This window comes from Enhydra lutris, unplaced genomic scaffold (genome assembly GCF_002288905.1).
Source record: "Enhydra lutris kenyoni isolate GAN:26980312 unplaced genomic scaffold, ASM228890v2 scaffoldscaffold9, whole genome shotgun sequence".
NCBI lineage: Eukaryota > Metazoa > Chordata > Mammalia > Carnivora > Mustelidae > Enhydra > Enhydra lutris.
This window is the reverse complement of record NW_019154093.1, coordinates 83,386,360-83,399,988: the sequence shown is the minus strand read 5'-3', so window position 1 is coordinate 83,399,988 and position 13,629 is coordinate 83,386,360. Positions and strand designations below refer to the sequence as shown.

At 48.3% G+C, this 13,629-nt stretch overlaps 1 protein-coding gene across 1 annotated transcript in view; it reads right to left on the bottom strand.

Moving 5' to 3' along the window:
- Positions 1 to 10,310: 10,310 nt before the first annotated feature.
- Positions 10,311 to 13,629, bottom strand: part of LOC111142854 (NBPF member 26) — a 141,492-nt gene continuing 138,173 nt past the window's right edge. Inside the window, 4 exon segments of the mRNA XM_022496209.1 lie at positions 10,311 to 10,450; positions 10,960 to 11,098; positions 12,079 to 12,222; positions 13,369 to 13,593. Of these exon segments, the coding sequence (XP_022351917.1) occupies positions 10,311 to 10,450; positions 10,960 to 11,098; positions 12,079 to 12,222; positions 13,369 to 13,593 (648 nt within the window).

The window sequence follows — 13,629 nt, the reverse complement described above, 5'->3', positions numbered from 1 at the left end:
ATCCAGCAAGACTGACATTCAAAATGGATGGAGAGATAAAGAGTTTCCAAGACCGGCAAGGCTTAAAAGACTATGCAACCACCAAGCCGACACTGTAGGAAATATTAAGGGGGGTTCTATAAAAGAGGAAAAATCCTAAGAATAGCATTGAACATAAATATAGAGACAATCTACAGAAAGAAAGACTTCAAAGGTAAAACGATGTCAATAAAAACGTATCTATCAATAATCACTCTCAATGTGGATTAAATACCCAAATGAGAACTCCCATTCACAAGACTTAAGAGTACTTTGAACTCACTGAATGGGCAGAAGGAACACACTGTTAATAAAAAGCCAGTATAAGACTCGGATACACATGTTACCAAAGAAGACACATGAATGGTTCATAAGCACAGACAAGGGTCATCAATGTTACTAGTCTGCAGAGCAGTGCATGTAAAACCAGGGACCAGTTTACACTAACAAGTGTGGTTCTGATCAAAAGACAATACCAAGTGTTGCTGAGGTCGTGGAGAAAGTGGACCCTCGTAGATTGCTAGGGGGAACGAAGACGAAAGAGACACATTGGAAGCCACTTTGAGAGTTCTTAAGAGTTCAGCACAAGCTTCCCATAGACCCAGCAATTCCACAACCAGACTTCTATCTGAGAGAAATAAGAACATTTGTTCACTCAAGCCTGGTTCAGAAACCTTTGGGACAGCATGACTCACAACAGGAAAAACCTGACAGCAACACAAAGGGCCACTGACTGGTGAATGAACAAAAGGTGGCCCATCTGTACCATGGAATTCTACTCAGCAACAACAGGAGAGAAATCTGATTGAAGCTACAGCATGGAGGACCCTGAAAAGCAAGCTAAGTGAAAGAAGCCAGTCGCCAAGGACTACATACTGTCTCATTCGATTTATGTACAATGTCCAGAAAGGAGCCATGTATAGAGACAGAAAGCAGATCAGCATTGCTTGGGGCTGGAGGAGGGAGTGAAAATTGTCTGCAGAGGGGCTGGAGGAAGTGTGGGGAGGAGAAGGAAGCCTCTAAAACAAACTACAGTCTGAGCTGAACAACACTGTCATTGTAGGGACACCCTACAATGTATGTAAATTTCACCTAAAAAAAAAGAAAGGTGACAGTCCCACCTCAGTGTGTCCTGGGGTCCCCAGGCAAACACTGGCTGGTGAGTTGCCACATCCTGGGTCCAGCAGTTGGTGGTTTAGAGCCTGGTGTCCGAGGTCACAGACAGAGTCAGGGATTCAGGGCCTGTGTCTTCAGCCTCTGGCCCCCTCAGTTCCCCTGGACTCCGCAAGGGGTCAGGTAACTTAAGGGGGAAGACCTCCAGGTAGCACAAGTAGATCAAGGGGCAGGAGGCAAAGAAGGGGGGAAGCAGCTCCCTGGAGATTTGGGGAGGAAGTGAGGGCTGTAGAGCACATGAAAGCAGCTGGCAAGATCTGGAAAGATTTTTTTTAAGATTTATTTATACATTTATTTATATATTTATTTATTTGACAGAGAGAGAGAAAGAGAGAAAACAAGCAGGGGATGCTGCAGAAGAAGAGGGAGAAGCAGGTTTGGGGAGACTCGTGGGGGCTCCATCCCAGGACTCTGGGATCATGACCTGAGCTGAAGGCAGATGTTTAACCTACTGAGTCTCCCCGATGCCCCTGGATAGATCTGAAGTAGGTTTGGTCTGTTGTTTAAGCTCTACCCATCAACTTTTAGGCTAACAGCCAAAGACATAATGACATAATTGATGCTCTTCCTGCACTGGCACTGAGGCTCCCCTCCCCCCATCAGAATAGGGAAAAGAGCCCATGCTGCTATTAAAATTCTTCTAAGTCTAAATGGAAGAGTTTGGACTGGTTTAGAGGAATCTGTCCATTTCTGGCCATCTATATATGTCCAGCTTCTGGGTGCTGAGCCATCTCTGCAGGGACTTAGAAGGGGTACCCTTGTCCTTCAAATTGGAGCTGGGATTGTGAAGAAGGTTTCCTGCTAATCTGTATTTCCCTGGCCTGGGCTGAGCATCCTCATCCAAGATCAGGTGCTGCAGTGACCTAAAGTGGGGAACCTACTGTGTGTCACTGCTTCTCTCTGGCAGAGTCAAAGGAGGCCCATGGTAGTGGTGGAGGGAGAGGTAGGGATAGAATTCTACACTCTGTCAAAACGTCGTCCACAGTGAAGATTTAAAAAAAATATTAAGAGGATAGATGTCAGATTATATACTTGGTGATACAATAACAGCTCTGTGTGGTGACAGAAGGTAGCTTACACTTGTAGTGAATATAACATAATTTATAGAGTTGTCCAATCACTATCTCATCATGTGAAACTGATGTCACATGGTGTATCCACTATAAATCAAGTTTTAAAATAACCTGAAGGTGAGGGGAAACATTTGAAAAGGAAACAATAAAACTACAGTTGACTGGGGAACAACAAGGGTTTGAATTGTACTGAACAATGTAGGTCCACTTAAGGGGTGATTTCTTTTCTTACAAATATAGTATGGTACTGTCAATATATATTCTCTTCCTCATGATTTTCTCAATGACATTTTCTTTACACTAACTCACTGAATTGAAAGAATAAGGTATGTAATACAAACAACATAAAATATGTGTTAATCAACTGTTTTTGTTATCTGTAAGACAGTTACACTAAGTACACCCGCAAACACCCCAGCTACTAGAGTCTATAACTTAAATCGGCAGAGTTGTAGAATATAAGACAGACAAAATCAAGTGTTTCTAAACCCTAGCAATGAACAATTGGAAAAGGAAATTAAGAAAACAATTCCATTTATAACAGCACCCACTAGAATAGTATCTAAGAATAATTGATTCAAGGAGTCACAAAACCTGTACACTGAAGACTACAAAACATTGCTGCAAGAGATTAAAGAAAACATAAACAAGTGGAAAGACATCTCATGTTCACCGATTGTAAGGACTGAAGTGGCTAAGAAGACAACACCACGTGGCTAAGAAGGCAACACCATGATCTGCAGATTCCGTGGGATTCTTACCAAACTTTTTTCTTCTGCCTTCTCTATAGCACTTTGCAATACATTTCCTCTCAGACATTGTGGTTTCTTTTTTTTTTTTTTAATATTTTATTTATTTATTTGACAGACAGAAATTACAAGTAGGAAGAGAGGCAGGGGGAGAAAGCAGGCTCTCTGCTGAGGACTCCCACATGTCTCCAGTGAGAAAGACCATCAACCAGCAATGTAGTTAAGTGGGTTATAAACCACGCATTTACTGAGTAAATGGTACCGCTAAAACAGCAACACCTGCAAACGTACTCTTAAAAGATAAAGCTGTAAGAAAAAAATTAAAAATTAGAGCATTCTGTTATTGAACACCTATTACCCAGGGAAAGGGCAAACGCAGTCCCCCACTACCATAAATCATGGAGTCGAGTTTCCCACATTTGGGGAAATCACAGGGGTCAGCACGTCTGCAGTGCAATTGACAAGCCTCATCCTGAGAAAACGACCTGCTTGATCATGGTATCTCCCCTGCCTGGTAAATATGACCCTCTCCCCCTCCGCCTCTGCCCCACACTAGCCTCACCCGCCGTCCACCCTGCACACACGCTCACTTGCCAACCAACACCCCAAAACCCTCAGCAGCCATTCCTGCCCCAAGCATCCTCACCCTCCACAGGAGTATTCTTAATGCAATGGAAGCTACAGCACTGCTACATCCTCTGCCCCAAGAATTCTCTGGCCCAGAACCGTGGCCTAATGGTAACCGATTTACATCAGACATGCCCCATCCATGATGTCAGGGGTCTCCTCGCCACCACACACAGGCAGGCACACAGAGCACTCAGCACAGGGAAGGCTGCCCCAGCCTGAGAGGAACATGAGGGAGGTCTTTTCAGCAGACAGAGAAACGCAGATCCATCTCTCCCTCTCTCCCTCTCTCCCTCTCCTTAAAATCTGCTTTGGGGAGACAGAGGGCGTTGGCTACACCTGTAGAGCTCAGCCTCCTAGCCAGTCCCCCACGTACCCTGCCAGGCCTGGACACCCTGGGGGAATGGGGCAGGGAAACAAAAGTCAGCAACCTCTGGGCTGGCCCTCTGGCTGACACCTGCTGGCAACATCCCAGGCCCTGAGAACACCGCAGGGGATGGCTTCTTCACCAGGAAAGCTCCTAGGGCAGGGACGCAGAGTTCCCTCATGGCTGCCTCGGAGAAAATGACCAAGAATCCCACTGGAGCGTCTACAAATATCGAGGGAAATAAACAGGCCTAATGTGAGCTACGAGGGAAAAGGACGCCTTCCACGATCGATTCTTGAGGTTTCCCATGTCGGCCCCAAGCGGCTGACAGTGACCCTTCCCTCCAGGCCCGGGGCCCATGGGGCCACCTGTTCTAACTCTTGGCAGGGGTGGGGGAGGGGACCTGCAGGGGCTCAGGGACAGGACAGCAGCAAGAGGCAGGGGCTGAGGACGGAGGGCCTTCCCGACAGCCGGGGTGGGTTGTACATTCAAGTGTGAGGTGAACCCTTTGGTGGGAGGGGGGCCTCGGGTCTCCAGAGGCCTGGCCCCACCCCTGTCCCGAAGACTCGGCAGGGCTGCCCCTCACCACTGAGCCTCTGAGTGGGGGGAGAGGGGCTGCTGGCTCGGCCCGGCCAGCCTGGTTTCTCAGAGGGTCTGTGGGTTGACACTGGTAAGGGAGCCAAAGGAAACCATCCCTTCTGCTCCCTTCAACTGGGCTCAGAGTTCACAGCAGGGGGTTAGCAGGGTTCCAGGTGTCCTGCTCTGCCACCACCTTCCCTCCTCCCTCCACCATGGTGCTCTTCTCCTTGGATGAGATTTCTGCATCAAAGTCGGTGGAAAAAAGCCCAGTCTGGGAGATAAAGCAAAACAAATACTCCCAAGAGACAAGTACTTGGGCAATTGTATGGCCCTGGATGGAGCGTCCTAGGGTCCTGATTTGCCTTCGTCTTGATTGCGCCTTGAGGGAGTGCTTTTCTTTTATCGGATTGTTGAAATTCGAAAAAATTGGGGGACAGAGGGTGTCCAACTTTAGTTGTCACCTAGTTCATAGTGTGGTGGGGGACAGAATAATGCCCCATCCCTAGGAGGTGTCCATGCTAATGCCAGTGAGGAGGAAGCAGAAGGCTAGCTAAAGGAGAAAGCACAGGCTGACTCCCTGAATCCCTGACCTCCCACTCCTCGGTGAGATCTCTGGGACAATTCCAGGAAGCTGCCAGCTGTCTTATTGGTAATGCCGAACTATAGGGAAAAACAACCTTAAATTGACAATGGCAAAGGCCTCCAGGATCTTGAAGGTCCTCTTTAGCATATTCTTTTTTTTTTCTCTTTTTTTTTTATTATTTATTTTCAGCATAACAGTATTCATTGTTTTTGTACCACACCCAGTGCTCCATGCAATCCGTGCCCTCTCCTTACCCGCCACCTGGTTCCTCCAACCTCCCACCCCCCGACCTCTTCAAACCCTTCAGATTGTTTTTCAGAGTCCATAGTCTCTCATTGTTCACATCCCCTTCCAATTTCCCCCAACTCCCTTCCCCTAACTCCCCATGTCCTCCATGCTATTTGTTATGCTCCACAAATAAGTGAAACCATATGATAATTGACTCTCTCTGCTTGACTTATTTCACTCAGCATAATCTCTTCCAGTCCCGTCCATGTTGCTACAAAAGTTGGGTATTCATCCTTTCTGATAGAGGCATAATACTCCATAGTGTATATGGACCACATCTTCCTTATCCATTTTCCGTTGAAAGGCATCTTGGTTCTTTCCACAGTTTGGCAACCGTGGCCATTGCTGCTCTTTAGCATATTCTTTTGAAAACCTCCCTTTCTCCCAACCCCTAATGCCCAAGTGTATAATGAACCTTGGCTCCCAACCCCACACAGCAGCTCCCTCTGCCCAAGGGTCCTGTCCCCATGCTTTAGTAAAACCAACATTTTGCACCAGAGACGTTGCAAGAATTCTTTCTTCATCATTGGCTCCCAACCTCACTCCACCAAACCTCACCTGTATTCCAAAAACCCATCACCAGGAACCTGTGCACGTGTTCCATCAGCAGCAAAAGGGACCCTGCAGAGGTGATTGTGTTAAGGACCTTGAGACGGGGAAATGATCCTGGATTCTCCAGGCAAGCCCCTGAATGACAAGGGGGTCTTAAAACTGGAAGAGGCAAAGAAGGAGGTCAGAAGGATGCTGCGTGAGGAGGACTCTGCCTGCTGGGGCTGGGACTGAGCATGAAGGAGGGGCCTCTAAAAGCTGGAACAGGCAAAGAGACATACTATCTGCTTCACCTAAAAAAAATAGAAACTGCCAGATATTTTACCAGCAAAAATGGGATTTGTCGGGAATAAAAGGGAAAGGCGATCTGGGATAAAGCAGCGTTGGCAAATCCATAGGCGAGTCCAGAGAACAAATGGGAGGGCCACTCTTCTTTTTTTTTTTTTGGTTTGTTTGTTTGTTTTGTTCTGTTTTTGTTTTTGTTTTTTTAATGGTTATTTTATTTTATTTTATTTGCAACTCTTATTTTTTTGACTTTTTTTTTTTCAGCATAACAGTATTCCTTGTTTTTGCACCACACCCAGTGCTCCATGCAATCCGTGCCCTCTCCAATACCCACCGCCTGGTTCCCCCAACCTCCCACCCCTTGTCCCTTCAAAACCCTCAGATTGTTTCCACTCTTCTTTTTGAAGGAAAGGGGTCAGTTGGGAAGATTGTTCTAAAAGTCCATCGTGGTGAACTGTGAGTTGGAAGAGCACTGGTGTCTCCTTGGGGGAACAAAGCTAGCGTTCCTGACTGTGGCCTGGTTAGTAGAGGCCCATGCCTGTGCAATGTCAAGTTCCAGTAAGGTCAGATCAGTCCCTCCCTTGGGGCCGCAATGCCCAAGGAGGTAAGGAGGGCAGAGGAGCTCCTTTGCTAAAACCTCCACACTGCATTTTATTGTGGTTTCCCTTGATTAATTTCCACCCTCTCCTAGAGCCTCCAGAAGGGACGGTACCCTGTGGACATCTTGATCTTAGTCCAGTGAAATCCTTGTTGGGACTCTTCACCCTCAGAACTGTAAGATAAAAATATATATACGAGTTCTTTTAATGCGTTCCATTTATGGTGACTTGGTAACACAGTAAGAAGCATCTAGCTCATTCACCTCAGTGGTAATGAGTTCTGGGGAATGCGATAAATTCTGTACAAACTCTGCAGGTTTTCTGTCTTAGGTCCACAGGTCAAGAGCTAGTTTTATTCGGGTTTTTGTCTTATTTTTAGGTACCTGCTGATATGATGTGGGCCAGGAGCAAATGGTCAAGAAAGAATTTTTGAGGTGTCTTCAGGCAAAAAACGTGTTTTTATTAAAGTTCAGGGACAGGACTCCTGGAAAGGAAGAGGTGCCCTGGGATTTTGAGGAGTGATTGATCTTATAATGTATGTTGGGGGTGGAGGGTGGAGATAAAGATGTTTCCAAAGGCATTTTTAGGTGTTATAAGAGACTGTAAGGAATTTTACTTTTATTTACATTTCACTGGCATTTGCTCTCCTCATCACCTGCCATCTTTTTTCTTTCCGTTCTTTTCTGTGGGATTCACAGTCCTTTCCCTACATGGGCTCAGCCAGGTTCTTATGGGAATTATGCCAAGTGGAAGCCATTTGCGGGCACACAGAAAGATATTTCAAGAGTGGGCTCTGTTACTCTCACAGGAAGGGTTAGGACATAACTTACAAAGAGGTGAATATTGGACAATGTTCCCATCAAAGGTACATTTTTGTTGCAACGAGTTCTCTTAAGGCACGAAGCTACTTTTCAGCCTTTCACAAAGGGTGAAAAGCAACTGATCTGTGACTGGATCCTGAGTGGAGTGAGGTTAATATGATATCATACGCTGTTGCTTTCCTAAATGTTATGTACTTAAAATGAATTTTGTAGAAGTAGTATCTGAGTTCCTCACTGATTACTGACTATCCCATCAGAGTGCAGCAGCCCTGGTGGCATAGGGATGGAGGAGGAATCGCTGGGATGCTGGAATAAGTACAGGGCGACATGGTCTCATGCTTGGTTTCTTTGCCTTAATAGCTTACCGACATTCAGCCAAGTGGGCCAGCGAGTTCCTCTGTATTGACAGCTAAAGGCCTCTGTGGAAATACTTGAACAACAGAGTGGGAGAGCAGATGTGGAGTCACTCCATCGACTAATAAAATATGGGGCATCCCTACCTCAGGTGGGAGTCTTTTCTTGGGTCTTTCTGTTATGGTCGCAGTAGTGGTGATGGTTGTGAGATTCTATATGAGGGTTTTGTTTCTTGTTGTCCGTGGTTGTGACTCTCTAGGAAATAATTGTGGAGTGATAGCTTTATAGTAATTCTTGGAAAGTAAAAGAACATAACTAAGGACTCTTCCCAAGGAATATTTGCAGATCTCTGTGCCAACATTTATGGAGGACTTATACATTTTTCAGTTAAAGGTTATCAATCGAAGTGAAACAACTCTGTAATTTTGGGTCAATGTTGGAGAACAACAGTTTTAAACTGTGGTCTGCATCAGAATCACCTGGGGTAAGATACAGATGTAGTGAAAAGAAGGGCCATCTGTACCCCAATGTTCATAGCAGCAATGGCCACAGTCACCAAACTGGAAAGAACCAAGATGCCCTTCAACGGATGAATGGATAAGAAAGATGTGGTACATATACTCTATGGAGTATTATGCCTCCATCAGGAAGGATGACTTGGGACGGGACTGGAGGAGATTATGCTGAGTGAAATAAGTCAAGCAGAGTCAATTATCATATGGTTTCACTTATTTGTGGAGCATAAGGAATAACATGGAGGGCATGGGGAGCTGGAGAGGAGATGGGAGTTGGGGGAAATTGGAGGGGGAGATGAACCATGAGAGACTGTCACTCTGAGAAACAATATGAGGGTTTGGAGGGGAGGGGGGTGGAAGGCTGGGTTAGCCTGGTGGTGGCTATTATGGAGGGCATGCATTGCATGGAGCACTGGGTGTGGTGCATAAACAATGAATTTGGAACACTGAAATTTTTTTTAAAAAGGCTAAAAAAAAAAAAAAACAACAACAACACACACACACACACAAAAACTCTGAAACCCAAAAGAAAAAATAAAAATCACCTGGGGGTATTTGTGTAAGAAATGCAGATTCTGGGGCCACACACCAATGGAATAGTTGGGATTGGAGCCCAGGAAGTGGCTCCTATGATCTCCACTGCTGATTCTAAGGCTCTCCAAACCTAAGAACCACTCTCTAATATTTTTAGATTGGGAATTCTTAAAAAGTGACAGAGAAGGCAAAACTCCTTTTAGACTTCAACAGTAGTCTATGACATTCTTAGGGACAATGTGTCTTTCCTACTCTTACATGCTCAGCCTAGAGACTGGTGCCGAAATCAGAAACAGAGCAGGTGAGGAAAAACCTTTTATTTCTTTGTACACATTTTACTTTCATAGCCGCCAAAAGGACTGTGTTTCATTTGCTCTAACAGACACTATCCGCCACTTATGTTGCCCTCGACAAACTACTATAGCAACATATATAAATATCTGTCGTACATTTATACACATGTACATGCCTTCTAATGCACTGTCAGGACACAGACTAGGCTCTCCCACAACTGGGGCTTCTCAGGTGCCACTTAAAAATGATCACTGGTTTGTCTTACAGGACTTTCAATGGGCTTTGGCTGACCCTGAGCCCGAGTTCCCCAGGGAGGAGTTAGGGTGATGAAAGGGAATGGCGTATTCAGACTGAGGTGGCCACACTTTGGAGATCATAAAAGAAGGGAACTAGGAGGTGCTAGGCTAAGCAGGAGATGGCACATGGGAAGCCACCGCTTTCACCAGGAACATTCAAAGCACTCAGGAACCGCGGTGTAGACGGACATCCAGCCGAATGGCGGCCAGGCTAAGCCGGCCCCAGGGAAGCATGGATCTGGGAGTTGTGCTGGCTGAGCCCCACTGGCCCTCAGGGCACTGCTGTCACTCGTGGGCTTTGGAACGGTCTGAGGAGCTCCTGTGTGGGGATCAGAGGTCCCATCTGTAGGAAGCAGGGTCTTGTGTTCCCTGAGCTGACCATCTGACGGCAGGTGTTGGAGCGAGGACTGGCTGTGGCTGGTTCCCAGGCCAGTGAGTTGTGCAGAAACATTGTCAGGAGCTCCTCTACAGACCAGTGCTGGGATGAGCAGCCCCAGGTGGGTAGTGTTCCTCAGCCACAGGAGAGGCTATCTGCCCTTCATCCTCCTCCACCGGGAAGAGGATGGGACCCTCTGGCAGGTGTGAAGGACTGAGCTCCAGGTCTCCTCAGCAGATTGGAATCTGCACCAAAGGGGGGCAGGCCCAGTCTTCCTGCTGTTTGAAGGACCTCTGGTGGCTCCTTTTCTTCCGTGGCTCCTGGAAGGCAAGGGTCACAAGACGGGGGTGCACAGCAGTGCCCTTAGGGACTTCACCTGGAGACAGAAATACGACAAGGTGAGAACCTAGTATCAGGTTCTGCTGGTGGCTCCCTGAGCTGCAGGGATCACTGGGAGCAGGGGCTGAGCCAGGAGCTCAGCAAGAGCCTGTCAGAAGGATTAGACCAGGGGAGGGGGTGTGGACTTGAGGAGCCCCTCACGTCACCAGGTGAGCCCCTCATCCCACCACCTTGGGCAGGAGACCACTGTGCTCAGAGCCACTGCACATGAGGTGCTCAGATCTCACACTCCCTCTTCACGGGCCAGTCCACTCCCTGGTTCATTCAGATCAGGGTCTCTTGCTGCCCCCATGCACCCCTCCCTCTGCATCCCCAATTACTCATGGCACAGGAGGTTTGGGGACATCACACTGGTCTGCAGCCCTCCTCCCCATCCCACCCAGTCTCTCTGGTCAGGGTCCATCGGCAGCACAAGTGGGGAGCCTGGAAGTCCTCTCACCCCTACTTTCCTCTCTCATCCCCTGCCTCAGGGGCACCCACACTGATTAAAGATGAACTGCTGCATGCTCTCCTTCTGTTGGTTGGCAGGCTTCTGACGCTCTGCTGTGTTCTGCAGGACACTCTCCTGTTTGGACAGTCTGGTTCTCAGTTCCAGAAGTTCCCTTTGTAGGGACTGTCCCTGGGGAAGGGAAACAGTCTCTCTGTCACAGGTCAGAAGGCCTCAAGCACCCGACGCTTTGTGGCTCTTGAAAATCAAAAGCAGGATTCTACAATCCTCTCAATGATTTCTGGACTGGAGTTCCTCCGAGAGAGACACTAGAAGGCTCCAACTGAGGCCAGCTTAGACCAAGGCCATTAGGTCAGCACGCTGAGACACTGGGAGCCCCCATGCACATGGACATGGGCCTCTACTCCTGTGGCTGTAGAGGCCCTGATCCCCGGGCAGTGCTAAGACTCCCAGCGGTGGACCAAGAGCACATATTCAGCACTGACATTACTTCTAGTGACAGGGCCTCACGGATAAGACTCGCTAGCTGGGCGTGTTTTGCCGGGGGAGACTGTGTGATTCTGTAAATCTTTGGAACAACTTCAAGATGGCAGAACACCCTCTGCCTCAGAACCAGCATAGTTGGGGCCCATAAGGTGTTAGTGCTTTAATCTGCCCTCATGCTCCTAGGTGGGGCTGGAGGAGGGAGATGGAGAAAATTTCCTGTCCACACTCCCCCCGACCAGAGTCCAGGCCTCATATCTGAGAGCACCTGGTAGTAGGGCGGCTGACTCTTCCAGGGCTGGCCCAGAGATGTGGAGGAAAGCCGTGTGTGGGATGCAGTGGGTGGCTCCAGGAAGCTGCTCATCTCATGTTGACATTCTGTGGGGATGGCACAGGGTAAGGAGGTGTTGACATTTTCACAGGTCCCTACATTTTGTGGCTCAGCTAAGTTCAGAAAGTGAAAGAACCCAAACATGGTGGGAGGAGAAGGGATGTCGTAGGACCTGCCCTGCCAACCGCCACCACGGATGACAGGTCTTCCCCTGGGGATGCTCCCCTAAGATCCCCCTGTCCCAACTCAACTGTCCATCTCCTGACCTTTAGGACTTGGGAACTGAGGAGGAAGAATGGCATTTGGGGCAGAAGCGATGAAGGAGGCTGCCACTCACTGTGCTGTCAGACAGGGCAGGGCTGCGGGAGCTGGGCAGGGCCGCTCACCAGAACATGGTGAGGAGGGAGGCCGACTCGTCCAGCATGTGCTGCAGGGCCTGGGTGCTGCTCCCAAGTTCATGGATGCCTTTTCTGCCCGGCGTCTGGGAGAAGGGGGAGATTGCCCTGGGCACCAGACTGAGAGATCATTCTCTTCCCCCTTCTCCAGCTCCCCCAGCACAGGGCTCAGGTTTCCCTCATGAGTGAGGCACAGGCATGGGCCTGCTTGAACCTGTGAAACCGTTTTTAAACCTGGAAGCCCTAGATCTCCACTTCAACAGTGACCTCCAACTTGTAAGAATCACTAGATTCTGACTTCTCTCATACTCTCTGTAAGCTCTTAGTCCTGCTCCGTGCTCTCGGGTCTAAGGTCCCTGAATTTTGCTTTGGCACCCCCATGCGTATCTCTAAATCATACCTTCTGCTTCAATTGGGCTGAACCAATTGTAGCTCCAAGGACTATGATGCCATTCGCTTTACCTGGAATGCTGTCCTCCACCACCCAGAGAAGCTGTGTATCTCACTAGTGGTTCATCTAGGAGCCTGTGACTTTCCTTGCCTGGCCCAAGGACCCCTTCTGTGTTTGCACCCTCCCAACTCAGAGGATGGCTTCCGACACTAAGCCCAGACCCCCTGTTGTCCTTATTTACTTGGATATGTGGCCTTCTCTCTGGGGTGGAGGCTCTTGCAGACAGAGCTGTCCCTGCACATCCATGCACCTCCAGTGCCTCAAACAGCACACCAGCTTGTACCTGGTCTCTGAACAGGGAAGCACTCTGAGAAGGTGCACTGCCCACTTCCCTGCCCTGCTCAGTCTGCCCAGAGAAATCCCATGGCTGCCAGGCTTCGCCCCTTCCACAACATGTGGCCCATGAGGATGCAAATCCTGAATTTCCAGCCACCTGATTAAGTGATTTTGCTCTGCCGATGGATCACCATGTGCCAGGGTGATTGGACCAGATAATAAGCGAGCAAAGGGTGCTCAGTAGAGCACGACACATAAGCCAATACTCAGCAAATCCCCTACAGATGAGGGTGACAATTCTCTTCTGACTCTTCTGTTTCTGAGAGGAAACATCAGTCAGGGCAGAGTGTATAGTGAAAACAGGAGATGGAGAAGAAAAGCCCAGCTGGGTGTAAGCAGAAGATGTAGACTCAGTTATGGGAGATATGCAGTGGGAGAAGGAGCTAAGATCAGAAAGAAAAAGCACACAAGGAAAAGGAGCACTTAAGACCTACAGTGTGATTACCTCTGTGCCCTGAGTTTCAAGGCCAGGGAAGGTGCAGGCTGATCTCACAAGATCTGCTATCTTTTTGACCAGCAGTTTGCCCTCCCCTATCTGCTGACTTAGGGCGCTGTAGTCATCAATGTGGCCAGTGACATGGCGGCCATGCTTATTGGCAAAAGAGCCATCAGTAGCTTCGCCCTCCAGCTTGGGAGGATTCTTCATCACTGGAGGAGCATCCAAATCCAGCTCTGAAAAACAAGACCAGAACAACATAGAATCCAC